This window comes from Scylla paramamosain, chromosome 26 (genome assembly GCF_035594125.1).
Source record: "Scylla paramamosain isolate STU-SP2022 chromosome 26, ASM3559412v1, whole genome shotgun sequence".
NCBI classification, from domain to species: Eukaryota; Metazoa; Arthropoda; class Malacostraca; order Decapoda; family Portunidae; genus Scylla; species Scylla paramamosain.
In genome coordinates this window covers 16381591-16409090 of record NC_087176.1, presented here as the reverse complement: position 1 = coordinate 16409090, position 27500 = coordinate 16381591, and the positions used below count along the sequence as shown (strand labels likewise).

The 27500-nt window shown below is 39.8% G+C and overlaps 1 protein-coding gene across 1 annotated transcript in view; it reads left to right on the top strand.

Moving 5' to 3' along the window:
• LOC135113844 (uncharacterized) overlaps positions 1-27500 on the top strand; it is a 179652-nt gene that overhangs the window by 65953 nt on the left and 86199 nt on the right. The window contains exon 6 of the mRNA XM_064029463.1: positions 10624-10783. Coding sequence (XP_063885533.1) covers positions 10624-10783 — 160 coding nt within the window. The remainder of the gene's footprint in view (positions 1-10623; positions 10784-27500) is intronic.

Sequence of the window (27500 nt, the reverse complement as noted above, 5' to 3'; positions counted from 1 at the left end):
TTTCTGATGGGATCTTCTAATCTATCAAGCCACACCGAGCATTCAATTACTGCAAAGGACATATTTACAACCAGGACATGTATGGATCCTCAGAAGATGACATCCTTCAGTTATGTCCTGATAATGTTCATCGAGTGGCCAAACTTTCTATGGTTCTTTTCTCCCTGACCGTGTTAAGATTGGTCCTCTTTCCTTTCCAGTAAAGGCATTCGTTGACCGTCCTCTACAATGCTATGGGTGTTATGAGTTCGGTCATGGAACGAAGAACTGGCCAAACCGCCCCCGGTGCGGTCACTGCTTAGCCCCTGACGCACACCTTACTCCTTAATGCGAATCAGAACCCGATTGCTTCTACTGTTAGGAGGCTCACCCGCTACGTTCTAGATAATGTAAGAGATACCGTCTTCAGCTGGATGTTCCTTACCTGGCTAATTCTCAGTTCATTAGCCTTTGTAGTACCGGGCGGGAATTTCTTTTTCGACAAAAATATAGTGGACAAAGACCTACGCCTCTTCCCTCCACTCTAGTTCGACCTCCTCTACCACAGATGATAAGGTTGTAATACATTCCCGCCTTTCTCAACCACCAATTATTTCCTCCCGTTCTTGCGAGAGTGTCGCTCCTTCAGTTACCATGTCAAACAAAATTTCTGTTTTGGAAAGCGTTACCTTCTCTGTATCTTCGCCCAATCATCACAAACTTCATGTGCAGGGTTTCATATTGCAGATCTCCACGCCCCAATGGATGCTCAACCACGAACGACCCAAAGACTTTTAAACCTCCTCAGACAAATACAAACAAGTCTCCATCCGTAGTCCCACCAGAAACGTTCATGGGGATCTGCTGAGTCCCTAGACTCAACGGGCATCCCCCCTAAAAAGATCCCTGTGGGAGCGTCAGATGACCCTGAGCCAGACTTAAATAATCCAAGTGATTCTTCCAAATCGGAAATGGAGTTAGTGGGTCTCTGCCTCTCTTCCCAATAGGTCCTCCTCCAAGAGCGATACATACCGTCTTTGTTGAGCAATCCTCCTCCTCCGGTTTTTTCAGGAGTTTCAGACTCGTGTATGGCTATTTATTCCCACACCAATTACTGCTCTTACAAGCAATGTAAGACCAGATAAACTTCGCCGCCCACGTAAGGTACATAGTCAGGTTGGCAAAGGGAAGCTTCCCTCTTGGGCTTCCCTGAAAACCTCATCAAAATAGTAATATTGAAGATTGTGCAGTAAAATTGTCGCGGTCTGCGTGCCTCCTCAGAGGAAATCTGAATGTTGATCTTTAGGTTTTCTCTTGTTTGCAAGAGACAATGCTCTGAGACTCCACTCATTTTAGTCCTCCTGGATATCGTACTTTGAATGTCATTGAAGAAGAGGGCATGGTTGCCTGGAAGGTTGTGTTGAATTGATAGATGGAGGAAATGAGTTTTTGAGACAATGAACAATACTAAGTTTGCTCAGCCCCAATCAGAAATTTTAGAGAGGTCAGATGGCAGACGTTCTGTGGCTTCCCTGCGTGAACTATTTACTTGCTGAAGGGTTGGACGTCTGTCAAAAAACATGGAAAAGTGCGGGGTGGTATCATCAGCGTAGGAGTGGATAAGACAATAAGTTTGGTTTAGAAGATCATATATGTATAATAGGAAGAGAATGGGTGACAGGGCAGAACATTGAGGAACACCACTGTCCATAAATTTATGAGAAGAACAGTGACCGTCTACCACACCTGCAATAGAACGGTCAGAAAGGAAGCCTGAGATGAAGTTACAGATAGAAAGATAGTAGCCATAGGAGGGTAGTTTGGAAATCAAAACTTTGTGCCAGACTCAATCAAAAGCCTTCGATATGTGTAAGGCAACAGTAAAAGTTTCACTAAAATCTCTAAAAGAAAGCCAGAAGATCACCAGTAGAGCGGCCTTGACGATACCCATACTGGCGATCAGATAGAAGGTTGCGAAAATATAGATGTTGAGAAGATATAGATGTTGAGAATAGATTGAAAAAAAATTTAGAGATGCAGGATATTAAAGCAATGGGACTGTAGTTCGAGGCGGTAGCTTTCCGAGAGTTGCCTCTGTTTTTTTTTTTTTTTTTTTTTTTACAGCAGTTATCTGTCATTATTCTTGCTCTAGAAATATTTTATACCTTACTGGTTTCATGTTTTACTGTTTTTAGTGATTCCCATAGTGCGTTGTCTATCCTGGACCATTTTACTTTTTCTCTCTCTTCACTACTTTTATTTGTTTTAGAGTGGATTCACCTGCTTCAGCGGAAATTATATCACATAACATTTTCTTGGGTATCCGCACATGTGGGGGTTCATATAGATGAGAACTCCGATAGACTGGTTAAAGAGGCGGCAACTCGGGTTGCACCTTCCACCCCCATTCCAATTCATGATTTATATTTCAATATAAGGGTAGCAGCTCATGCCAGTTGGTGGGGCCAGTGGGAAGATGTGGTTGCCATCATTAGGATGGGTGAGATAACTTTTCATTCATGGACGTATACCCATGTGAAGGAGCGCCGCTCAGAGACTGCATTGTCCCGTTAACCTACGGCCCACACACACCTCACTCATGGTTACCTCATGTCCCGGGAAACCCAGATATTTTGTTATGACTGCTTAGTTCCCCTTACGGTATAACACTTTCTAATGGAGTCTCATAGTTTGACAGAGATGCGGGAGCGATATCTTTTCCGCCCTCGCGATGAGGATGGGACTTTCCAAATGTCGCTGATACTTGGATAGAGGGCGCTTTCCCCGGGACTCGAGGCCCTTAATTGATTTTATGGAGAAGGCTGGTCTTCTAAACATACTATATATTACCTTTTAACTGTTCTTATTTTATTTGTTTTATCAGAACTTTATCTATGCACTGGGAGAAACTGGAGGCAAGTGAGGAAGACATGTAACAAACAATGCCAGGTCTTAGGACCTGGGTCAGTGGGGTCAGTGTCTTGAGCATATAACGAACAACACCAAAAGTCTGGGTCAGAGGGATGTGTCTTTCACTCATAACGAAGAACGCCAGATATCTGGATCAGTGGGGTCAGTGCCTTGGGTACGAAACTAACAACGCCAGACACAGTTCTCTGCGTCAGTAGGGTCAGTACATCCTCACTTTAAATCAAATTAAATAGTTAAAGCATTAATATGCCAACCTTCTCATTTTTAGCATTTATATATATATATATATATATATATATATATATATATATATATATATATATATATATATATATATATATATATATATATATATATATATATATATATATATATATATATATATATATATATATATATATATATATATATATATACTCGTATATATACGAGTATATATATATATATATATATATATATATATATATATATATATATATATATATATATATATATATATATATATTTTTTTTATGGTTCTTCTCATGTCTTTTCTATATTTGTTTGTTTAATACCTTAACATTTTTACCATACCGATAATTTTGTTTTTAATATCAACATTTTAAAATGCAATTATTGTTGCGTTTAAAGTTTTGTAGCAAGGCCATTAGCATGGCCAATTCAATCAGTCAATCAATCCTTTCGCGACATGTTTAATCTTGAAATGTTGGACGTCTACGAAAAGACGTGGAAAAGTGCAGGGTGGTATTATCAGCGTAGGAATGCATAGGAAAATAAATTTGGCTTAGAATATCAATGATGAATTATAGGAAGAGAGTGAGTGACAGGATGTTTATCACAGTGGCGATAAAACGGTCAGAAAGAAAACTTGAGGTGAAGTTACAGAGAAAAAAAATAATAAAAAAAAAACGTATAAAAGTTGTTTGGAAATCAAAACTTTGAGTCTGATTCTATCAAATGATTTTGATATGTGTACGGCAACAGCGAAAATTTCACCAAAATCATTAAAAGGTGTGTGTGAATTGAATTGAATTGAATTTATTGAGTAAGCTCAGACTTTATATAAAAGTATGGAACACAGCTCTCCAGCAAAAGAATACAAATACTATAAATTATATACAGAATGTGCATAATATTACATAAGAAAAAAATACATACAAATGAAATACACTGTAAGCAATGGCAAAAAAAAAAGGAATAAAAAAAATGTGTATACATATATAATGATACGTACTATTACTAATTAAGAAATTACAAAAAAAAAAATGATAATAATAAATAAATAAATAGATAAATAGAATATTGAACTGTTTTGCACACTATTTATCTAAACATGCGTAGCACCGTCCTCAAAAACAAAGATAATTTCATCATACTTGAACTTGTACTTTGCATGAACAAAACATATTCGAATTGTGTTGGCCTATTTATGTAATAATTTAGTATATACGTATTGCGTAACCTAACAATTTCCACATCCGTACATTCAAAAAGACCATGAATTTCATCTCCTACTACCTCAACATTACACTTGTTACTTACCCTATCTTTTCTACTGACACCTTGATACCTACCAACATTATTATTACAAGTTGTAAATTTAGTCAAATTTACAAATTCATGGTCTTCAAAAAGACCATGAATTTCATCTCCTACTACCTCAACATTACACTTGTTACTTACCCTATCTTCTCTACTGACACCTTGATACCTACCAACATTATTATTACAAGTTGTAAATTTAGTCATTAATAATCTGTCACCCTTTGTTAACTTTTCTAAATACTGTTCTCTGCCAAAATTTGTCTTAAATACCCTATAATTGCTACTTAATGATTTTGTTTCTAAATTATGATGCCAAATTAAAAGCCACTGATCTTTCAATCTCTGTTCCGCAGCTTTCTTCACTCATCTTGAATTAGCAACATCTTGCAACAACCACATATCAGACATTCCACAGTCATTACAAATATTCTTTATACAAGCTAACCATGGAGAAGTATAAAGCCCTAACCTATCCAGCTGCAATAGACATTGGTGCATTACATAACACAATTTAGTATTTTTACCTGAAATTAGCCTAGACCAATAACCTATCATTTTTTTCTTAATATTAATATCAAGTGGAAATACACCCAGTTCACCATACATCATATCATTACAAGTATTCTTATGAACACCCAAAACCTATTTAAAAAATTTCATGTACATATACTCTAACTCCCTAGCAATATGGTAACCCCAAATTTCAGGTGCATAAGTCAATATAGGTACCGTGGCGGTACCTTATTCGAGTTGTATATCCACTAGCAAACTTCCTATACTTACTTATTAATGAGTACATTGCTCTTGTGGCTGTCTCTTTTAGATCCAGCTCACCTTTGCGAAACCTCCCATTATAATTTAATAATACGTCAAGATACTTAAACTCTGTCACTTCTTCAATGTTTTCACCATCAAATTCAAATTCATAGTTAGATCAATTTTATCTTCCCCTACTAAACACTATTACTTTTATTTTGTTACAATTTAGGTTCAACTTCCATTCATTACAATATAAATTCAGAGCAACCAGTGTCTGCTTCATTCCATCCTCACTGTCTCACAAAATAGCTGTATCATCTGCATACATAATAACAAATAGTTTAAGATACACGTTTAAGAAATCATCACCAAAATTTACATAATTGCAACTATATTCAATTAATTTACTTTCAATATCATTCACATAAAAAAGTAAAAAGCAAAGGTGATCAATTTTTTTCCCTGTCTTACCCCTACATTGCAAACAAAGGTGTCTGAAATCTACTTGTTAAGCATGACTCATGATCTGATATTATTGTACATATTTCTGATTACATTTAGAATTTTCCCTTGCACCTTTTTCTTCACAAGCTTACACCATAAACCTTCACGCCATACCATATCAAAGGCTTTCTTGTAATCAACAAATAAACTAAATAGCTTTCTCTTCTTCCAGCCATATAAATCAATAACACATTTCAACAAAAAAAATATGTGATCCAGAGTTGAATATCCATGTCTGAAGCCCGCTTGTGTTTCATTAATGATAGATAAGGTGTTTGAATAATCATTAAGTCTTTCATTAAGTATTGAGGTGAACAGCTTCCCCATGCAGCTAAGTAAGGTGATGCCCCTGTAATTACTAACATCCTGGATGCCTCTCTTGTTTTTATAGAGTGGCAATATTGTACCCACCAAGCATTCAGCTGGCATGACACTAGTATCAAGTATTTTATTAAACATTTTAACAGAGAGGGGAGACAAGAGATACTTAGTACTTTTAATATATTCATAAAATATCATATCAGATTTGTTTTATTAGATTAGGGATTTGTTTATTTATTTTTTTTACTTCTTAATATTTCTAAATACCTCTTCTTCACTTATAGGATCATTAAGTACTGATAAAATTTTAGCATCCGCACGGTCTTCATCATTTGTAATATTCACATCACTATTGTAAGAATTTTCATCACCCGCTAGTTGCTTAAAATGCTCATAGAATTCATTTAATGTTATGGGGATCTGATAAGTTCTTTTCTGACTATTTAAAATTTTCCAATATGCTTTACGGCCATCACTCTTATATTTTCTAAGTTTCTTTATTAAGTTATCCCTCTCCTTATTCTTCACTCTTTTTAGATTTATTTTATATTTCCTGCTTTTATCGATCATGTTGTTAAAATTTACACTACTTCTATGCAAACAATACCTCTGTCTAGCTTTATGATATTCCTTTCTAGATGCCCAGCACTCTTTATCATATCCCACTGAGGTGGCATTATTGAACTTTTTAATGAATTATATTTTCTTATATGGTGGGAAATTTGCATGTCCCGGCTCAATCAGTATTTGTTTTGAATCTAGATTAATATCATCCATGGGTAATTCGTCCACTTTTGCAATCAGTTAATTTATCTTAGTTTCATCAATATTACTCACATATAAAAATAGATTTTCAGCATTCCATGTACTTGGCCTTACACTTGATTGTCTTGATTCCTGTGCCTCTCGGCACCGTACTTTGTATCTTACATTTAATTCTTGCATGTTGTCCACAGTGTACATCAGGCCACAAGGTTCATAATTTAATACTTTAAGAACTACAACATACTTCATAATCACTGGTGATCCTAAAAAAAATAGTCAGTAGTTGTATTGTGTGCGGTAGTAGGTTTGCCAATGCTGCAATCCTCCCCTAACCTTCCATTAAATATATATATATATATATATATATATATATATATATATATATATATATATATATATATATATATATATATATATATATATATATATATATATATATATTTTTTTATTTTTTTTTTTTTTTATGTAGGAAGGATACTGGCCATGGGCAACAAAAATCTAATAAAAAAAAAATGCCCACTGAAATGCCAGTCCCATAAAAGGGTCAAAGCAGTGGTCAAAAATTGGTGGATAAGTGTCTTGAAACCTCCCTCTTGAAGGAATTCAAGTCATAAGAAGGTGGAAATACAGAAGAAGGCAGAGAGTTCCAGAGTTTACCAGAGAAAGGGATGAATGATTGAGAATACTGGTTAACTCTTGCGTTAGAGAGGTGGACAGAATAGGGGTGAGAGAAAGAAGAAAGTCTTGTGCAGCGAGGCCGCGGAAGGAGGGGAGGCATGCAGTTAGCAAGATCAGAAGAGCAGTTGGCATGAAAATAGCGGTAGAAGACAGTTAGATATGCAACATTGCGGCGGTGAGAGAGGGGCTGAAGACAGTCAGTTAGAGGAGAGGAGTTGATGAGACGAAAAGCTTTTGATTCCACCCTGTCTAGAAGAGCAGTATGAGTGGAACCCCCCCAGACATGTGAAGCATACTCCATACATGGACGGATAAGGCCCTTGTACAGAGTTAGCAGCTGGGGGGGGTGAGAAAAACTGGCGGAGACGTCTCAGAAAACCTACCTTCATAGAAGCTGTTTTAGCTAGAGATGAGATGTGAAGTTTCCAGTTCAGATTATAAGTAAAGGACAGACCGAGGATGTTCAGTGTAGAAGAGGGGGGACAGTTGAGTGTCATTGAAGAAGAGGGGATAGTTGTCTGGAAGATTGTGTCGAGTTGATAGATGGAGGAATTGAGTTTTTGAGGCATTGAACAATACCAAGTTTGCTCTGCCCCCAATCAGAAATTTTAGAAAGATCAGAAGTCAGGCGTTCTGTGGCTTCCCTGCGTGATATGTTTACCTTCTGAAGGGTTGGACGTCTATGAAAAGACGTGGAAAAGTGCAGGGTGGTATCATCAGCATAGGAGTGGATAGGACAAGAAGTTTGGTTTAGAAGATCATTAATGAATAATAAGAAGAGAGTGGGTGACAGGACAGAACCCTGAGGAACACCACTGTTAATAGATTTAGGAGAAGAACAGTGACCGTCTACCACAGCAGCAATAGAACGGTCAGAAAGGAAACTTGAGATGAAGTTACAGAGAGAAGGATAGAAACCGTAGGAGGGTAGTTTGGAAATCAAAGCTTTGTGCCAGACTCTATCAAAGGCTTTCGATATGTCCAAGGCAACAGCAAAAGTTTCACCAAAGTCTCTAAAAGAGGATGACCAAGACTCAGTAAGGAAAGCCAGAAGATCACCAGTCGAGCGGCCTTGACGGAACCCATACTGGCGATCAGATAGAAGGTTGTGAAGTGATAGATGTTTAAGAATCTTCCTGTTGAGGATAGATTCAAAAACTTTAGATAAGCAGGAAATTAAAGCAATAGGACGGTAGTTTGAGGGATTAGAGCGGTCACCCTTTTAAGGAACGTAGGCAAACTTCCAGCAAGAAGGAAATGTAGATGTTGACAGACAGAGCTGAAAGAGTTTGACTAGGCAAGGTGCAAGCACGGAGGCACAGTTTCGGAGAACAATAGGAGGGACCCCATCAGGTCCATAAGCCTTCCGAGGGTTTAGACCAGCGAGGGCATGGAAAACATCATTACGAAGAATTTCAATACGTGGCATGAAGTAGTCATAGGGTGGAGGAGAAGGAGGAACAAGCCCAGAATCGTCCAAGGTAGAGTTTTTAGCAAAGGTTTGAGCAAAGAGTTCAGCTTTAGAAATAGATGTGATAGCAGTGGTGCCATCTGGTTGAAGTAGAGGAGGGAAAGAAGAAGAAGCAAAGTTATTGGAGATATTTTAGGCTAGATGCCAGAAATCACGAGGGGAGTTAGATCTTGAAAGGTTTTGACATTTTCTGTTAATGAAGGAGTTTTTGGCTAGTTGGAGAACAGACTTGGCATGGTTCCGGGCAGAAATATAAAGTGCATGAGATTCTGGTGATGGAAGGCTTAAGTACCTTTTGTGGGCCACCTCTCTATCATGTATAGCACGAGAACAAGCTGTGTTAAACCAAGGTTTAGAAGGTTTAGGATGAGAAAAAGAGTGAGGAATGTACGCCTCCATGCCAGACACTGTCACCTCTGTTATGCGCTCAGCACACAAAGACGGGTCTCTGACACGGAAGCAGTAGTCATTCCAAGGAAAATCAGCAAAATACCTCCTCAGGTCCCCCCAACTGGCAGAGGCAAAACGCCAGAGGCACCTTCGCATAGGGGGATCCTGAGGAGGGATTGGAGTGATAGGACAAGATAAAGATATGAGATTGTGATCGGAGGAGCCCAACGGAGAAGAAAGGGTGACAGCATAAGCAGAAGGATTAGAGGTCAGGAAAAGGTCAAGAATGTTGGGCGTTTCTCCAAGACGGTCAGGGATACGTGTAGGGTATTGCACCAATTGCTCTAGGTCATGGAGGATAGCAAAGTTGTAGGCTAGTTCACCAGGATGGTCAGTGAAGGGAGAGGAAAGCCAAAGCTGGTGGTGAACACTGAAGTCTCCAAGAATGGAGATCTCTGCAAAAGGGAAGAGGGTCAGAATGTGTTCCACTTTGGAAGTTAAGTAGTCAAAGAATTTCTTATAGTCAGAGGAGTTAGGAGAGAGGTATACAGCACAGATAAATTTAGTATGAGAATGACTCTGTAGTCGTAGCCAGATGGTGGAAAACTCGGAAGATTCAAACGGAAGATAAAACTGGTGATTCTTACAAACATCCAACAAACATCCAAAGGAAAGCTAGATGTTGACAGACAGAGTTGAAAGAATATGACTACGCACGGAGACACTGTTTCAAGAAACAATAGGAGGAACCCCATCAGGTTTCCGAGGGTTAAAGCCAGCGAGGGCATGGAAAACATTTTTTCCGAAGATTTTTAATAGGTAGCATGAAATAATCAGAAGGCAGAGGAGAGGGAAGAACAAGCCCAGAATTGTCCAAGGTAGAGTTTTTAGCAAAGGTTTGAGGGAAGAGTTCTGTTTTAGAGATATATGTGATAGCACTGGTGGTTTGGAAGGTTTAGGTCGGGAAAAAGAGTGAAGAATGTATGCCTCCATGCCAGACGTTATCACCTTTGTTATGCGCTCTGCACACAGAAATGGGTCTCATTCCAAGGAAAATCAGCAAAATACTTCCTTAGTTACCGCAACTGGCAAAACACCGGAGGCACCTCCGCTTAGGAGGTTCCTGAGGAGGGATTGGAGCGATAGGAGAAGATACAGATATATATATATATATATATATATATATATATATATATATATATATATATATATATATATATATATATATATATATATATATATATATATATATATATATATATATATATATATCTTTCCAGATGGGACTATACACACACTTTCGACTATTCCCCATTCTGCTTCGCCATGGCCAAACCGGGTTTGAGACCTCAGTGGCAAAATTTCTACTATCCACTGAGCATTCCAGTGTGGCTGTTGATCCTCATTTGCACTGTGGCAGTCTGCGCTACACTCTTAATAGTGAGTAGCTCTTGCTTGATATTTATTACGATTTATTATATAATATCCTGCCTTTCATCTCTTATATAATGGTGTAATAGAACATATAAAAAAATCAGATTGTCTCTAGGTTGATCATATAGGAATATCTTCATCATCTACGCCTATTATCACTTAAAGTATATATTACTTCATTCACCATTGTATGACTTATAGAATAATATATCATGCATAAAAATAAATATCAAATAATGATAAATAAAACACACACACACACACACACACACACACACACACACACACACACACACACACACACACACACACACACACACACACACATACACTTATATATATATATATATATATATATATATATATATATATATATATATATATATATATATATATATATATATATATATATATATATATATATATATATATATATATATATATATATATATATATATAACGCGATACAAAATGAAGAAAGTACTAAGAATGAATTTCCATTCTCACCTAGTATTTAGTAGAAGAGTTGCTCTTGACAATAAACTAATGAATTTTCATCTAGCTCCCCTAGTTTGATCATTAGAATTTTCAAAGGTAAAGTGTTTTATTCGTGTAAGAGAGCGCAGGGAGAAGAGTGTGGGCGGGTGTACTTATGGATATCTCACCACACCCCATCCCCTTTCTTGTGCCTCCCCTCTCCCCCCATCTTTCCTTAGCAGCAGAAACAGCATGGTGCATTTTTCCACAATCAGTCACTACCCAGAGATTCGACGGAGCAAACGTATCGAGACGAGCACTAATAACTCACTGAGACTGAGGTGGGATAAGAGTTAGGCAGGTCAGTTAACTTAAGGAGATAAGTGAGTCATTACCGGCCGTACGCCCCGGACTACTTATATAGAACAGGAGTCTCCATAGTAGTCTGCCATAAAGGGTAGTTATGTATACTACACTCCACACCCAGGGAAGTGACTCTTTAGCTGTGTGTGTGTGTGTGTGTAGGCCAAGCTCTTTGTTTGTTGTAGTCTCAAATGTCTCTTGATAGTGAGCTTATTTTGTGTTAAATGCTAATGTTGGCTGATGCTTTTCAGCCGCAAAGGATTTACGTAATTAGCTATGTAGTGAACTTTACTCCCTCCGCAGGTTCTGATAAGGCCTACCGTCCAGGAGGCAGTAAACGACACTACCCAATTTGAGGCTATAATGCGCTGTTGGACAGTGGGGGAATTTGTCACTGAAGGCGGTTGTCCAGAAGGCTTTGATACCACGACCATATATGTGTTATTGCTTGTTATAACTGTTTCTTCCTAGACATGGTTGTCGATCATTTCACAGCTGTGGGAGTGAATTCTTGTTGGAGTATTTCCCTTGTCTTCCCTTGCCTGGGTAAAACAGACTGACGACTTCAATTAGTGTGACTTGGCGTTACATCCGGTTGTAAAAAGGGTGCAAGTGCCACAAGGGACCCTGTACACTCTTATCTGAACCCCACACTGAGTTCACGTATAAGGTGGTTTGGATGCAGCAGCTTTGTGAAGGAGCTGGGAATTGTGGTCGTAACAGAAATTAGCGACCTCGCCAGGATAGCTGGAAGCTTCGTCATCACGTGACTGAAACAGTTTGTTGTTTGCTTCGTTGTCTTTTGTGTGCCTACAAGCAGTTTAAGCCATGGACAGCAAGGCTAGTAGCAGGGGTGACTCGCGACCTGAGTCCCCTGCCTGTAGACTTAGTCCATTTCAGTGTGAGGACATCTAGTACAATCCATAAATTCCAGGGACGTGTTAGCACTGGCCGCAGCATTGGTGGCTTCTCCCAGACCGAAGGCATGTCTGAGGAGATGACATTTAAACTGGAAAGGGGGAGAATGGAGTTAGGCTGGAAGGAAGAGATAATTAAGAAGGCTTGAATTGAAAGCTGAGGAAAGGAGGTTGAAGTCTGAGGAGGCTTAAGAAGCCAGGAAGCTTGGGGCCGAGGAGGCCAGATTACTTCAGCAAGACAAAGGATAAAAGGAGGCTTGAAACCGAGAAGGAGGCTTGAAACCGAGAAGGATGAGGCTACTTGAAGCCGACAAAGAGAAGGAAATGAGATTACTTGAGGTGGAGGAAGCGAAAATGTATGAGAGGGAGGAGGCTGAAAAGAATAGGATATCTTAGTTGGAGAAGACTCGAATAGTAGTTAATTCACCTCATGGCTTTAGGAGAGAAGGAGTGAAGAAGGATATACTAGAAAGCCAGATGGGGAGGAATTTGAAGTTGATTCCTGAGCTCGATGAAAAGAATGTAACCGAGTGGTTTAGGAGGTTTGAGAAGAAAGCCTCAGAATTAGCTTCATGAGAGATGGGTTGGCCTTGTTGCCAATATGTTGAAGGACAAGGCTTTGGAAATTTATGATATAATGTTTGTGGAGGATTTGGAGGATTATGAGGAGTTTAAGGCTGACATCCTAAGAGCTTATGAGCTGCGTCCGGAGGCGTACAGGCTGCAGTTCCGTGGAGGAAAGAAAAGGCCTAGTGACCCCTATCTAGAATGTGTTCGCGATCTGGAGGAGACATTTGAAAACTGGATTCCTAGCAAGCAGGCCATCTCTTACCGTGAGTTAAGGGAACACATGGTAATGGACCAGTCTATTAGTGTTGCCGAGGAGTTTGTACCGCTGCTCCGCGAGATTTAAAAGCTTGAAGGAGGCAGTGAGGTCAGCAGATGACCACATGTTAGCGCACCGTCCTGTGCCACGCCAGTTTCTCTGGGAGTCCACGTTATAGTAGGAGCTTCAGTAATATGTCTGGGCGACTTAACCCTGTGGGAAATAGGTCACCATTCAGCCCTCGACGCAGGCAGTCTGGGAGCATGCAACACAACACTCCCTGTTATATTATGCAGCCCATGTGCCATTATTGTAAGAATACTGGGCATTTTAAGTACAATTGCCCTAAGACAGTGTCCACCACTGCTTCCAAGACGTCCCAGAAACCGGTGGCTTTGATTGTGTCCCAGGGCAGGGACCAGCAGAGTGATGAAGTCCGAGCTGTGTTTGGTCGTGAGGGTGGAAAGGCCGTCAAAGCCGCCCTCTCATCTGTTGTTACCTCACCGTCCCCTGTGAGGTCTGATTTAGATTGGTGCCGCCCTTTGTTGTGTTGGGGCACTGTTGAAATTGATGGGGCTAGGTAATCTATTACAGTTTTGAGAGACATAGCCGCACAGCAGTCGCTGTACAGGAATGCGACTGGGAGGCGAGTTGCCTCCGATGAACCTGTGTGGTGCCGGGGAAATGGCGCCGCGGAGACCTTCGCCAAAGCAGGGATTAGGCTGTCATGTCCACTAGCGACCGTGGAGACGCTGGTGGCACTAGCGGAGTACTTGCCCGTGTCTGGGGATGATTTCCTTCTTGGGCATAACCTAGCAGTGGAAGAGTTTAGGTGCGGCTCCCTTCCGATGACGCCGACCCGGATGTGGAGGCTGCTGATGTTGCTGACTCAGTTTTTCCTGTTGTTACTCTCCCAAAGGCGAGGTGAGCACCACGGCGTCGGGTGCCCGCGGTATCTGTAACTCCAGGGTTCGACTGCAGTAAGGCAGGGCCACCACAAAAGGAGCGCAGTATTTGTATTGATGCGGCAGTTGGGGAAGAGTGCCCATAGGACTGTCCCACTGCTGGCAAGGCTATGGATGAGTCAGAGTCAGACTCGTCTTTGAGTCAGTGTGCTGAGGCTGACTGCAGAATCGCAGAGCCACCGTAAGAAGAACCTGACTTTGGTGAGAGTGTTGCCAAGGGTGAGGCTAGAGTGATGAGTTTGGTTTACTTGTTTGATGGCTTGCCACACCCTGCAGAGCCTCTCAGGAGGTGGTGCTCATGTGGAATTGTCATCTGGTATTGAGGTTGTGGGCGCCAGTACTTAGTTCGGGTCCCAGCCTTGTATGCCAGGGATCGCTGCCGAGGGCGGGAAGGCTCCTGACTCTGTTGGGGAGGCAGAAGTTTCCCCCGGGGTTCACCGGAGGAGGAAAGTAGGCTGCTCCTCTGCCTGGATCAAATACGGTGGGGTGTTTGGTCACGTGGTGACCCCACCCGTGCTGGCAGCTGCTGCAATACCTGTCAGTGTAAATAAGTTTTGTCCCTCATGTATGTGTTACTCCACTGCTTGCCAAGGCAGGAGTGGATGGCAAGGAAGTTGAGGGTCGGGGAAAGTTTGTTGACAGTAACTATGTTGTGAATAGCTGGTGGAGAGAGGGAGGCAGAGGTTTGTTGCTCCATTTTGATGTGCCATCCGCAAGTGGGGATTGTTTGTAATGTTGCTTACCCGATTTCTCCTTTCAAGGCAAGTCGTGAAGATGTATTTCACGTGAGCGTTACGGCGACGTGTAGAGAGGGAGCTCTGAGTAAGTCTGCAGGTGGTAGTGTGTTGTTTGCCGCTTGGGAAGCACACTCAATGTTGCTGCGGACAGCTGTTGGCCTAGTTGTTGTTGATGCTTGTCAGGTGCTGGGCCCGAATAGTGTAGTCTGTGTTGATGGATATCGGCTTCCTATAAGCGAAAAGCTCTGGTTTTCATGAGAATCGGGTCTGATGAAAAGTGATTGCACATGGGAGCAGTTGCTGGAACCAGTGGGGCCGAGCCATAGGCACGTTGGCTGGGATCATGTTAGAGCCGGGGTTTATTTTTTTGCGACGATCGCGTGTGTGTATTTGGCTCCGTGTTTGTGCTGTGTCCTGGAAGGAAGCAGCCGTTAGCTCGATGTGGCAGTACTTTTATTATCAAGGGGCCGGCAAGAAAAGTGCAGATTGATTGTAGTGTTGTAGCCGACAGTAAGACGCAGGCTTGGTTGTGTCTCACCCAGGAAGAAGTATTTTGTTTTGTTAAGAGTGGCCAGGTGGCCCCTCTTAGTTTTGCCAAGGAAGTGGCAGTTATATTTTGTCAATTTTATGGGTGTGGCACGGAGGCTCCACGGAGCCAAGACATTGTGGACAGTGCCGCCCCGACGGAGAGTTTTGTTTGGCCGGGAAGTATTTTGCCTGGCCCTGCCATGATGATGCACCAGGAGACTACGGTCCCTGGTAGGCTCATTGCATGGTGCAAAGATGCAGAGATGTCTCTGCATGGTGACTCTGAAGTTTGTACGGTGTGAAGGAGAAGATGCAGAAGGACAGGGTGTGTAATAAAGAGAGGAGGAGAGGTGAGAGTAGATGGAGAAGTAGTGAAGGCAGAGGACCGAGAAGACGACGGAGATGGAGAAGTGACTAGAATCACAGGAACTGCTAGAACAGCTGCAGGTGCTGGAGAAAAGAGATGACTAAGATAGAGAAGTAAAATTGCACGCCGATGTAACCGTGAAGACCACAGGTTCTGGCATAGAACCATAGATGAGTCTGGGAGGAAGATTATGAGAAGAAAGAAGAAGCGGCAGTCCAAGTTGAAGGGCTTAGTGGGAGCCCTATTATTTTTAGTTGTGTATTAATTATTCATGTCAGTGCTATAGTAGCCTTTGATGATTTGTGATAAGTATGCATCCCTTGTTTGAGTTTGCTGATGTGCCCGATGAGTTGTGTGGATTCTAAATTTGCTGTTCCTAAAATTTTCGAAAGCTTTGCATATCTTTTTATTGTTGTTGTTGTTGTTGTTTATAAGGGGGCGTGTTGTGCGCAGCGAGATAAAATGAAGAAAATATTACTAACGAATGAGAAAAGAATAATGGAAGAGGAGAAGAGAGAGAGAGATGAGAAGAGAGACAGGCCAGGGACAAGACTTAGACTCGTCCTGATCACGTATGTAATCAGCCTGAAGCTCCTAAGATCCACTTAGTCAGTCATGTTCCGCACGTAAATTTCCGTACTTCATCTTTTACATTCAATCTGAGTCTCAACTAGTATTTGGTAGAAGAGTTTGATCATTACTAGTTTGATCATTAACATTTTTAGAAGTAAAGTGTTTTATTCGTGTAAGACAGCGCGTTATTCATGTAAGACAGCGCAGGGTGTAGGTATGTGTGTGTGTGTGTGTGTCGCCACAACCCCCGCCCCCCCCATTTTCCTTGTAGACCCCTCCCCATAACAGCAGAGGCAGCGCGGCGCACTTTCTCACAGTCAGTCACCGAGCAAACGTATTGAGACGGGGACTAAATAACTGGCGGAGAATGAGGCGGCATAAGAATTGGTTGGGTCAGTAACCTTAAGGGGATAAGTGAGTCATAAACCGGCCGTACGCCCCGCAATAATTATATAAAACAGAAGTCTTAATAGTAGTCTGCCAGAGAGGGTAGTTGTGTATAAGACAATCCAGACCCAGGGAATTGACTCCTAGGCTGCATGTGTGTGTAGCCCGAGCTCTTGCACAGTGAGTAGTGAATGACGCTCCTTTAAGTTCGTGGGCACTACTCACCTTGAGGCTCTAACACGCTGTTGGACAGCGTTTTTTTTTTTTTTTTTTACTGTGTAGTCCAATGAGGTTTTATACCTCGACCATATACATGTTATTGCTTGTTTTAATTGTTTCTTCCTAGACGTGGTTGTCGATCTTTTCACATATATAGGAGTTAATTATTGTTAGAGTATTTAATTTGTCTGTACTTGCAACCTCGATTAATGTGGCCCTGGCATTATGACCTTTTGTAAATTAGGTGTAGGAGTCAAAAGGAACCCTGTACACCCGTAATTAAACCCCACGCTGGGAATTGTGATCGTAGCAGTATATATATATATATATATATATATATATATATATATATATATATATATATATATATATATATATATATATATATATATATATATATATATATATAATTTTTATTTTATTTTTTTTATGTAGGAAGGATACTGGCCAAGGGCAACAAAAATCTAATAAAAAAAATGCCCACTGAAATGCCAGTCCCATAAAAGGGTCAAAGCAGTGGTCAAAAATTGGTGGATAAGTGTCTTGAAACCTCCCTCTTGAAGGAATTCAAGTCGTAGGAAGGTGGAAATACAGAAGAAGGCAGGGAGTTCCAGAGTTTACCAGAGAAAGGGATGAATGATTGAGAATACTGGTTAACTCTTGCGTTAGAGAGATGGACAGAATAGGGGTGAGAGAAAGAAGAAAGTCTTGTGCAGCGAGGCCGCGGAAGGAGGGGAGGCATGCAGTTAGCAAGATCAGAACAGCAGTTAGCATGAAAATAGCGGTAGAAGACAGCTAGATATGCAACATTGCGGCGGTGAGAGAGAGGCTGAAGACAGTCAGTTAGAAGAGAGGAGTTCATGAGACGAAAAGCTTTTCATTCCACCCTGTCTAGAAGAGCAGTATGAGTGGAACCCCCCCAGATATGTGAAGCATACTCCATACATTGACGGATAAGGCCCTTGTACAGAGTTAGCAGCTGGGGGGGTGAGAAAAACTGGTGGAGACGTCTCAGAACACCTAACTTCATAGAAGCTGTTTTAGCTAGAGATGAGATGTGAAGTTTCCAGTTCAGATTATAAGTAAAGGACAGACCGAGGATGTTCAATGTACGAGTAGAAGAGGGGGACAGTTGAGTGTCATTGAAGAAGAGGGGATAGTTGTCTGGAAGGTTCTGTCGAGTTGATAGATGGAGGAATTGAGTTTTTGAGGCATTGAACAATACCAAGTTTGCTCTGCCCCAATCATTAATTTTAGAAAGATCAGAAGTCAGGCGTTCTGTGGCTTCCCTGCGTGATATGTTTACCTCCTGAAGGGTTGGACGTCTATGAAAAGACGTGGAAAAGTGCCGGGTGGTATCATCAGCGTAGGGGTGGATAGGACAAGAAGTTTGGTTTAGAAGATCATTAATGAATAATAAGAAGAGAGTGGGTGACAGGACAGAACCCTGAGGAACACCACTGTTAACAGATTTAGGAGAAGAACAGTGACCGTCTACCACAGCAGCAATAGAACGGTCAGAAAGGAAACTTGAGATGAAGTTACAGAGAGAAGGATAGAAACCGTAGGAGGGTAGTTTGGAAATCAAAGCTTTGTGCCAGACTCTATGAAAGGCTTTTGATATGTCCAAGGCAACAGCAAATGTTTCACCAAAAATCTCTAAAAGAGGATGACCAAGACTCACTAAAGAAAGCCAGAAGATCGCCAGTAGAGCGGCCTTGACGGAACCCATACTGGCGATCAGATAGAAAGTTGTGAAGTGATAGATGTTTAAGAATCTTCCTGTTGAGGATAGATTCAAAAACTTTAGATAAGCAGGAAATTAAATCAATAGGACGGTAGTTTAAGGAATTAGAACGGTCACCCTTTTTAGGAACAGGTTGAATGTAGGCAAACTTCCAGCAAGAAGGAAATGTAGATGTTGACAGACAGAGCTGAAAGAGTTTGACTAGGCAAGGTGCAAGCACGGAGGCACAGTTTCGGAGAACAATAGGAGGGACCCCATCAGGTCCATAAGCCTTCTGCGGGTTTAGGCCAGCGAGGGCATGGAAAACATCATTGCGAAGAATTTTAATAGGTGGCATGAAGTAGTCAGAGGGTAGAGGAGAGGGAGGAACAAGCCCAGAATCGTCCAAGGTAGAGTTTTTAGCAAAGGTTTGAGCAAAGAGTTCAGCTTTAGAAATAGATGCGATAGCAGAGGAGGGAAAGAAGAAGAAGCAAAGTTATTGGAGATATTTTTGGCTAGATGCCAGAAATCACGAGGGGAGTTAGATCTTGAAAGGTTTTGAGATTTTCTGTTAATGAAAGAGTTTTTGGCTAGTTGGAGAACAGACTTGGCATGGTTCCGGGCAGAAATATAAAGTGCATGAGATTCTGGTGATGGAAGGCTTAAGTACCTTTTGTGGGCCACCTCTCTATCATGTATAGCACGAGAACAAGCTGTGTTAAACCAAGATTTAGAAGGTTTAGGACGAGAAAAAGAGTGAGGAATGTACGCCTCCATGCCAGACACTATCACCTCTGTTATGCGCTCAGCACACAAAGACGGGTCTCTGACACGGAAGCAGTAGTCATTCCAAGGAAAATCAGCAAAATACCTCCTCAGGTCCCCCAACTAGCAGAGGCAAATCCAAACCTGGTGGTGAACATTGAAATCTCCAAGAATGGAGATATCTGCAAAAAGGGAAGATGGTCAGAATGTGCTCCACTTTTGCTGTTAAGTAATCAAAGAATTTCTTATAGTCAGAGGAGTTAGGAGAGAGAGATACACAGATAAATTTAGTATGAGAGTGACTCTGTAGTCGTAGCCAGATGGTGGAAAACTCGGAAGATTCAAAAGCGTGGGCACGAGAGCAGGTAAAGTCATTGCGCACATAAACGCAGTATCCAGCTTTGGATCGAAAATGAGGATAGAGAAAATAGGAGGGAACAGAAAAGGGGCTACTGTCAGTTGCCTCAGACACCTGAGTTTCAGTGAGGAAAAGAAGATGAGGTTTAGAAGAGGAGAGGTGGTGCTCTACAGATTGAAAATTAGATCTTAGACCGCGAATGTTGCAGAAGTTAATGAAGAAAAAGTTGAGGGGGGTGTCAAGACACTTAGGGTCGTCGACAGAAAGGCAGTCCGACCTGGGGACATTTATGGTCCCCTACCCAGGTGGGGACTCCGAGGCTGGTGTAGGAGTCGCCATGATGATTTTCAAATTTTTGGGTGAAGGGTGTGTGTGTTATTAGGTGCTTGTAGTTTTGTGTGGAGGAATAGAGTTGTCTTTAGAGGGCAGGCTGTGACTGCCCTCTTGTGTTGTGATACACAAAGGGAAACGTTCAGTGAGGTCACAGCTATATATATATATATATATATATATATATATATATATATATATATATATATATATATATATATATATATATATATATATATATATATATATATATATATATATGAGGGACACCATGCAAGGGCAACAAAATCCAATAAAAAAAAGGACCACTGAGATGCTGGTCTCCGAATAGGATCCCAAACGGTAGTCATAAATTTAATGATAAGTGTTTTGAAACCTCCCTCTTGAAGGAATTCAAATCAAAAGAAGGTGGAAGTACAAAAGCAGGCAGGGCGTTCCAGAGTTTACTAGAGAAAGGAATGAATACTGAGAATAATGATTAAGTCTTCCATAAGAGAGGTGGACAGAATAGGGGAGAGAAAGAGGAAACTCTTGTGCAGTGAGGTTGCGGGAGAAAAGGTTGCATGCAGCTACCAAGATCAGAAGAGCAGTTAGCATGAAAATAGTGGTGGAAAATAGTAAGAGATGCAACATTGCGACGATAAGGAAAAGACTGAAGACAGTCATTTAGAGAAGAGGAGTTGATGAGACGAAAAACTTTTGATTCCATCCTGTCAAGAACAGCGGTATGAATAGAACCCCCTCAGACATGTGAAGCATGTTCCACACATGGACGGATAAGGCCCCTGTACAGAGTTAGCAGATAGAAAGGTGAGAGAAACTGAAGGAAACGTCTCAGAAATTCTAACTTCATAGAAGCTGTTTTTGGTAGGGATGAGATGTTAAGTTTCCAGTTTAGATTATCAGTAAAGGACAGACCGAGGATGTTCAGTATAGAAAATGGGGACAGTTAAGTGTCATTGAAGAAGAGGGAATAGTTGTCTGCAAGGTTGTGTTGAGTTGATAGATATAGGAAATGAGCTCTACCAAAATTTTAGAGAGATAAATTTTAGACAAATCAGGAGTCAAGCGTTCTATGTTCTCCCTGCGTGAACTGCTTACTTCCTGATGGGATGGACGTCTACGAAAAGACGTGGAAATATGCAGGGTGGTATCATCAGAGTAGGAGTTAGGAGAAGAACAGCGACCGTCTACCACAGCAGCAAAAGAACATTCAGAAATTAAACTTGAGATGAAGTTACAGAGAGAAGGATAGAAGCCGTAGGGGTGTAGTTTGGAAATCAAAGCTTTGTGCCAGACTCTCAAAAACTTTTGATATGTCTTGGGCAACAACAAAAGTTTCACCAAAATCTTTTGAAGATAATGACAAAGAGTCAGTAAGGAAAGACAGATCACCAGTAGAGCAGCTATGACAAAACCCATACTGGCGATCAGATAGAAGGTGGTGAAGTGATATATGTTTAAGAATGTTCTTGTTAAGGATAGATTCAAAATCTTTAGATAGGCAGGAAATTAATGCAATAGGACGGTAGTTTGAGAGATTAGAACAGTCACCTTTTTTAGGAACATGATGAATATAGGCCAACTTCCAGCAAGAAGAAAAGGGAGATGTTGACAGACAGAGTTGAAAGATTTTGACTAGACAAGGAGGAGGCAAGGAGGCAAGTTTCAGAAAACAATAGGAGGTCCATCAGCCTTCCTAAGCTCATCAGCAAGACTAGGCAAGGAGGCGCAGTTTCAGAAAACAATAGGAGGTCCATCAGCCTTCCTAAGCTGTAAGCTAGCGAGGTCATGCAAAACATCCTTGCGAAGAATATCAATAGGTAGCACGAAATTGTCAGAGAGTGGAGGAGAGGGAGGAACAACCTCTGAATCATCCAAGGTAGATTTTTTAAAAAGGGTTTGAGCAACGAGCTCAGCTTTAGAGATAGATGTGATAGCGGCGGTGCCATCTGGTTGAAATAAAAGAGGGAAAGAAGAAACAACGTTATTTGAGATTTTTTGGGGCAAAATACCAGAAGCAACGATATATTTTAACATATTTTATTAATGAAAGAGTTTTGGGCTTGTTGGAGAACAGACTTGGCATAGTTCAGGGCAGAATTATAAAGCGCATGATATTCTTGTGATGGAAAGCTTACGATCCTTTTGTGCGCCACCTCTTTATCATGTATAGCACGAGAACAGGCTGTCTTAAACCAAGGTTTGGAAGGTTTATATATATATATATATATATATATATATATATATATATATATATATATATATATATATATATATATATATATATATATATATATATATATATATATATATATATATATATATATATATATATATATATATATATATATATATATATATATATATATATATATATATATATATATATATGTATGTATGTACTGTATATATACAATATATATATATATATATATATATATATATATATATATATATATATATATATATATATATATATATATATATATATATATATATATATATATATATATATATATATATATATATATATATATATATATATATATATATATATAGACACACAAACTACAAGCACCTAATAACACACACACCCTTGACACACCTCCCCATCTGGAAATGGGACCATAAATGTCCCCAGATCGGACTGCCTTTCTGTCGACGACCATAAGTGTCTTGACACCCCCATCAACTTTTTTTTCATTAACTTCTGCAACATTCGCGGTCTAAGATCTAATTTTCAATCTGTAGAACACCACCTCTCCTCTTCTAAACCTCATCTTCTTTTCCTCACTGAAACTCAGATGTATGAGGCAACTGACAGTAGCCCCTTTTCTGTTCCCTCCTACTTTCATTTTCTCTATGCTCATTTTCGATCCAAAGGTGGATGTTGCATTTATGTGCGCAATGACTTAACCTGCTCTCGTGCCCACGCTCTTGAATCTTCCGAGTTTTCCACCATCTGGCTACGACTACAGAGTCACTCTCATACTAAATTTATCTGTGCTGTATACCTCTCAACTAACTCCTTTGACTATAAGAAATTCTTTGACTACTTAACTTCCAAAGTGGAGCACATTCTGACCCTCTTCCCTTTTGCAGAGACCTCCATTCTTGGAAACTTCAATGTTCACCACCAGCTTTGGATTTCCTCTCCCTTCACTGACCATCCTGGTGAAATAGCCTACAACTTTGCTATCCTCCATGACCTAGAGCAATTGGTGCAACACCCTACTCATATTCCTGACCGTCTTGGAAATACGCCCAACATTCTTGACATTTTCCTGACCTTTAATCCTTCTGCTTATGCTGTCACCCTTTCTTCTCCGTTGGGCTCCTCTGATCACAATCTCATAACGTTATCTTGTCCTATCACTCCAATCCCTCCTCAGGATCCCCCTAAGTGAAGGTGCCTCTGGCGTGTTGCCTCTGCTAGTTGGGGGGACCTGAGGAGGTATTTTGCTGATTTTCCTTGGAATGACTACTGCTTCCGTGTCAGAGACCCGTCTTTGTGTGCTGAGCGCATAACAAAGGTGATAGTGTCTGGCATGGAGGCGTACATTCCTCACTCTTTTTCTCGTGCTATACATGATAGAGAGGTGTCCCACAATAGGTACTTAAGCCTTCCATCACTAGAATCTCATGCACTTTATATTTCTGCCCGGAACCATGCCAAGTCTGTTCTCCAGCTAGCCAAAAACTCTTTCATTAACAGAAAATGTCAAAACCTTTCAAGATCTAACTCCCCTCGTGATTTCTGGCATCTAGCCAAAAATATCTCCAATAACTTTGCTTCTTCTTCTTTTCCTCCTCTATTTCAACCAGATGGCACCACTGCTATCACATCTATTTCTAAAGCTGAACTCTTTTCTCAAACCTTTGCTAAAAACTCTACCTTGGACGATTCTGGGCTTGTTCCTCCCTCTCCTCCACCCTCTGACTACTTCATGCCACATATTAAAATTCTTTGCAATGATGTTTTCCATGCCCTCGCTGGCCTAAACCCTCGGAAGGCTTATGGACCTGATGTGGTCCCTCCTATTGCTCTCCGAAACTGTGCCTCCGTGCTTGCATCTTTCCTAGTCAAACTCTTTCAGCTCTGTCTGTCAACATCTACCTTTCCTTCTTGCTGGAAATTTGCCTACATTCAACCTGTTCCTAAAAAGGGTGACCGTTCTAATCCCTCAAACTACCGTCCTATTACTTTAATTTCCTGCTTATCTAAAGTTTATGAATCTATCCTCAACAGGAAGATTCTTAAACATCTATCACTTCACAACCTTCTCTCTGATCGCCAGTATGGGTTCCTTCAAGGCCGCTCTACTGGTGATCTTCAGGCTTTCTTTACTGAGTCTTGGTCATCCTCTTTTAGGGATTTTGGTGAAACTTTTGCTGTTGCCTTGGACATATCAAAAGCTTTTGATAGAGTCTGGCACAAAGCTTTGATTTCCAAACTACCCTCCTACGGTTTCTATCCTTCTCTCTGTAATTTCATCTCAAGTTTCCTTTCTGACCGTTCTATTGCTACTGTGGTAGACGGTCACTGTTCTTCTCCTAAATCTATTAACAGTGGTGTTCCTCAGGGTTCTGTCCAGTCACCCACTCTCTTATTATTCATTAATGATCTTCTAAACCAAACTTCTTGTCCTATTCACTCCTACGCTGATGATACCACCCTGCACTTTTCCACGTCTTTTCATAGATGTCCAACCCTTCAGGAGGTAAACATATCACGCAGGGAAGCCACAGAACGCCTGACTTCTGATCTTTCTAAAATTTCTGATTGGGGCAGAGCAAACTTGGTATTGTTCAATGCCTCAAAAACTCAATTCCTCCATCTATCAACTCGACAGAACCTTCCAGACAACTATCCCCTCTTCTTCAATGACACTCAACTGTTCCCCTCTTCTACACTGAACATCCTCGGTCTGTCCTTTACTTATAATCTGAACTGTAAACTTCACATCTCATCTCTAGCTAAAACAGCATGTATGAAGTTAGGTGTTCTGAGACGTCTCCGCTAGTTTTTCTCACCGCCCCCCCGCTGCTAACTCTGTACAAGGGCCTTATCCGTCCATGTATGGAGTATGCTTCACATGTCTGGGGGGGGTTCCACTCATACTGCTCTTCTAGATAGGGTGGAATCAAAAGCTTTTCGTCTCATCAACTACTCTCCTCTAACTGACTGTCTTCAGCCTCTCTCTCACCGCCGCAATGTTGCATATCTAGCTGTCTTCTACCGCTATTTTCATGCTAACTGCTCTTCTGATCTTGCTAATTGCATGCCTCCCCTCCTTCCGCGGCCTCGCTGCACAAGACTTTCTTCTTTCTCTCACCCCTATTCTGTCCACCTCTCTAACGTAAGAGTTAACTAGTATTCTCAATCATTCATCCCTTTCTCTGGTAAACTCTGGAACTACCTGCCCGCTTCTGTATTTCCACCTTCCTATGACTTGAATTCCTTGAAGAGGGAGGTTTCAAGACACTTATCCATTAATTTTTGACCACTGCTTTGACCCTTTTATAGGACTGGCATTTCAGTGGGCATTTTTTTTTTATTAGATTTTTGTTGCCCTTGGCCAGTGTCCTTCCTACATAAAAAAAAAAAAAAATATATATATATATATATATATATATATATATATATATATATATATATATATATATATATATATATATATATATATATATATATATATATATATATATATATATATATATATATATATATATATATATATATATATATATATATATATATATATATATATATATATATATATATATACCTTTAGGATGTTTTTTGGATGCAAAGACCAACAACTGTCCTTAAATGGCGCGTATCCTTTGATATATATATATATATATATATATATATATATATATATATATATATATATATATATATATATATATATATATATATATATATATATATATATATATATATATATATATATATATATATACACTGAACAGGGAAAGCGCCCAGTTTTCTTTTTCCCTTTATGTTTTGCAACGTTTCACATTCACAGAAGGCATCATCAGACTAAAGTTTTTAAATTAAATTGAGTAATACATTCTAAAATATACACTTAAAAAATATGAAAGCAAATTCGTAACTCTTAGGGATTAAAGCAATATGATAAAACAAAGACAGTTCCTAAAATGGTAATTTCATGACCAAACGTAAATCAGTTTGAGGATAGACCATAAAATTATCTTTTTAAGGACATTCTTTCATAATGACGTGTTTCTGCTAAGCTTCAATAATAGTACCATCTACAATTTTTTGAAAGCAAATTTAATCAGTCCTCTTATGACACCCAGATGACACCTAAATATTACCCTATTGTACTCATCTCGAACATTATTTTGAATTCAATTGTTCGAGTTGCAAGACTCGATATATTGAAGAGACCAATAGGAATCTAACACAAAGAATTACTGAAAATAAAGGTAATTTGATACCCACACAGAAACAACTAGCTCATCCTACATTCTCCTCAATAAGAACGCATTCACACAAACTCGACCATCCCTTTACAGAGAAAGATTTTAGAATATTATATAAAGCTGATGCATATACAGACAATAAAATGTTAGAAGCTATTTACATTAAATACTTAAAGTCCGAATTAAATAAGCAATTATCATACTTTTTTTTATAAACTGAACGAAGCTTCGGTTTATAAGTTAGCAATCAATCTGACTCCCACAACGCCACCCTCTGTCAGTCCTCGCCCTCCTTCCAATGAGAGGACACCAGGTCGGTCCACTTAGCTACACTTTTTTTTTTATTCTACTTGTCTTTTTGTTTAATATACCTAACATCCATTATGTTTATCCACATATATCACTACAGTTTCGTACATTGTTGTTTTCTTTTCTATTTTATTTTTTTTTAACATGCCGTTGTGTATCTTCACCTCATAGTTCTTTCTTTTTTTTATTATTATATTGCTGTGCTCCTTAACATTTAAGGCTTTGCTTTTCTACTTACTAAAATGTATCTTTTAGAGTGTTTTACAATATATATATATATATATATATATATATATATATATATATATATATATATATATATATATATATATATATATATATATATATATATATATATATATATATATATATATTGTAACACAGAAGGATGTTCTTTGGATACAAAAAACAACACTA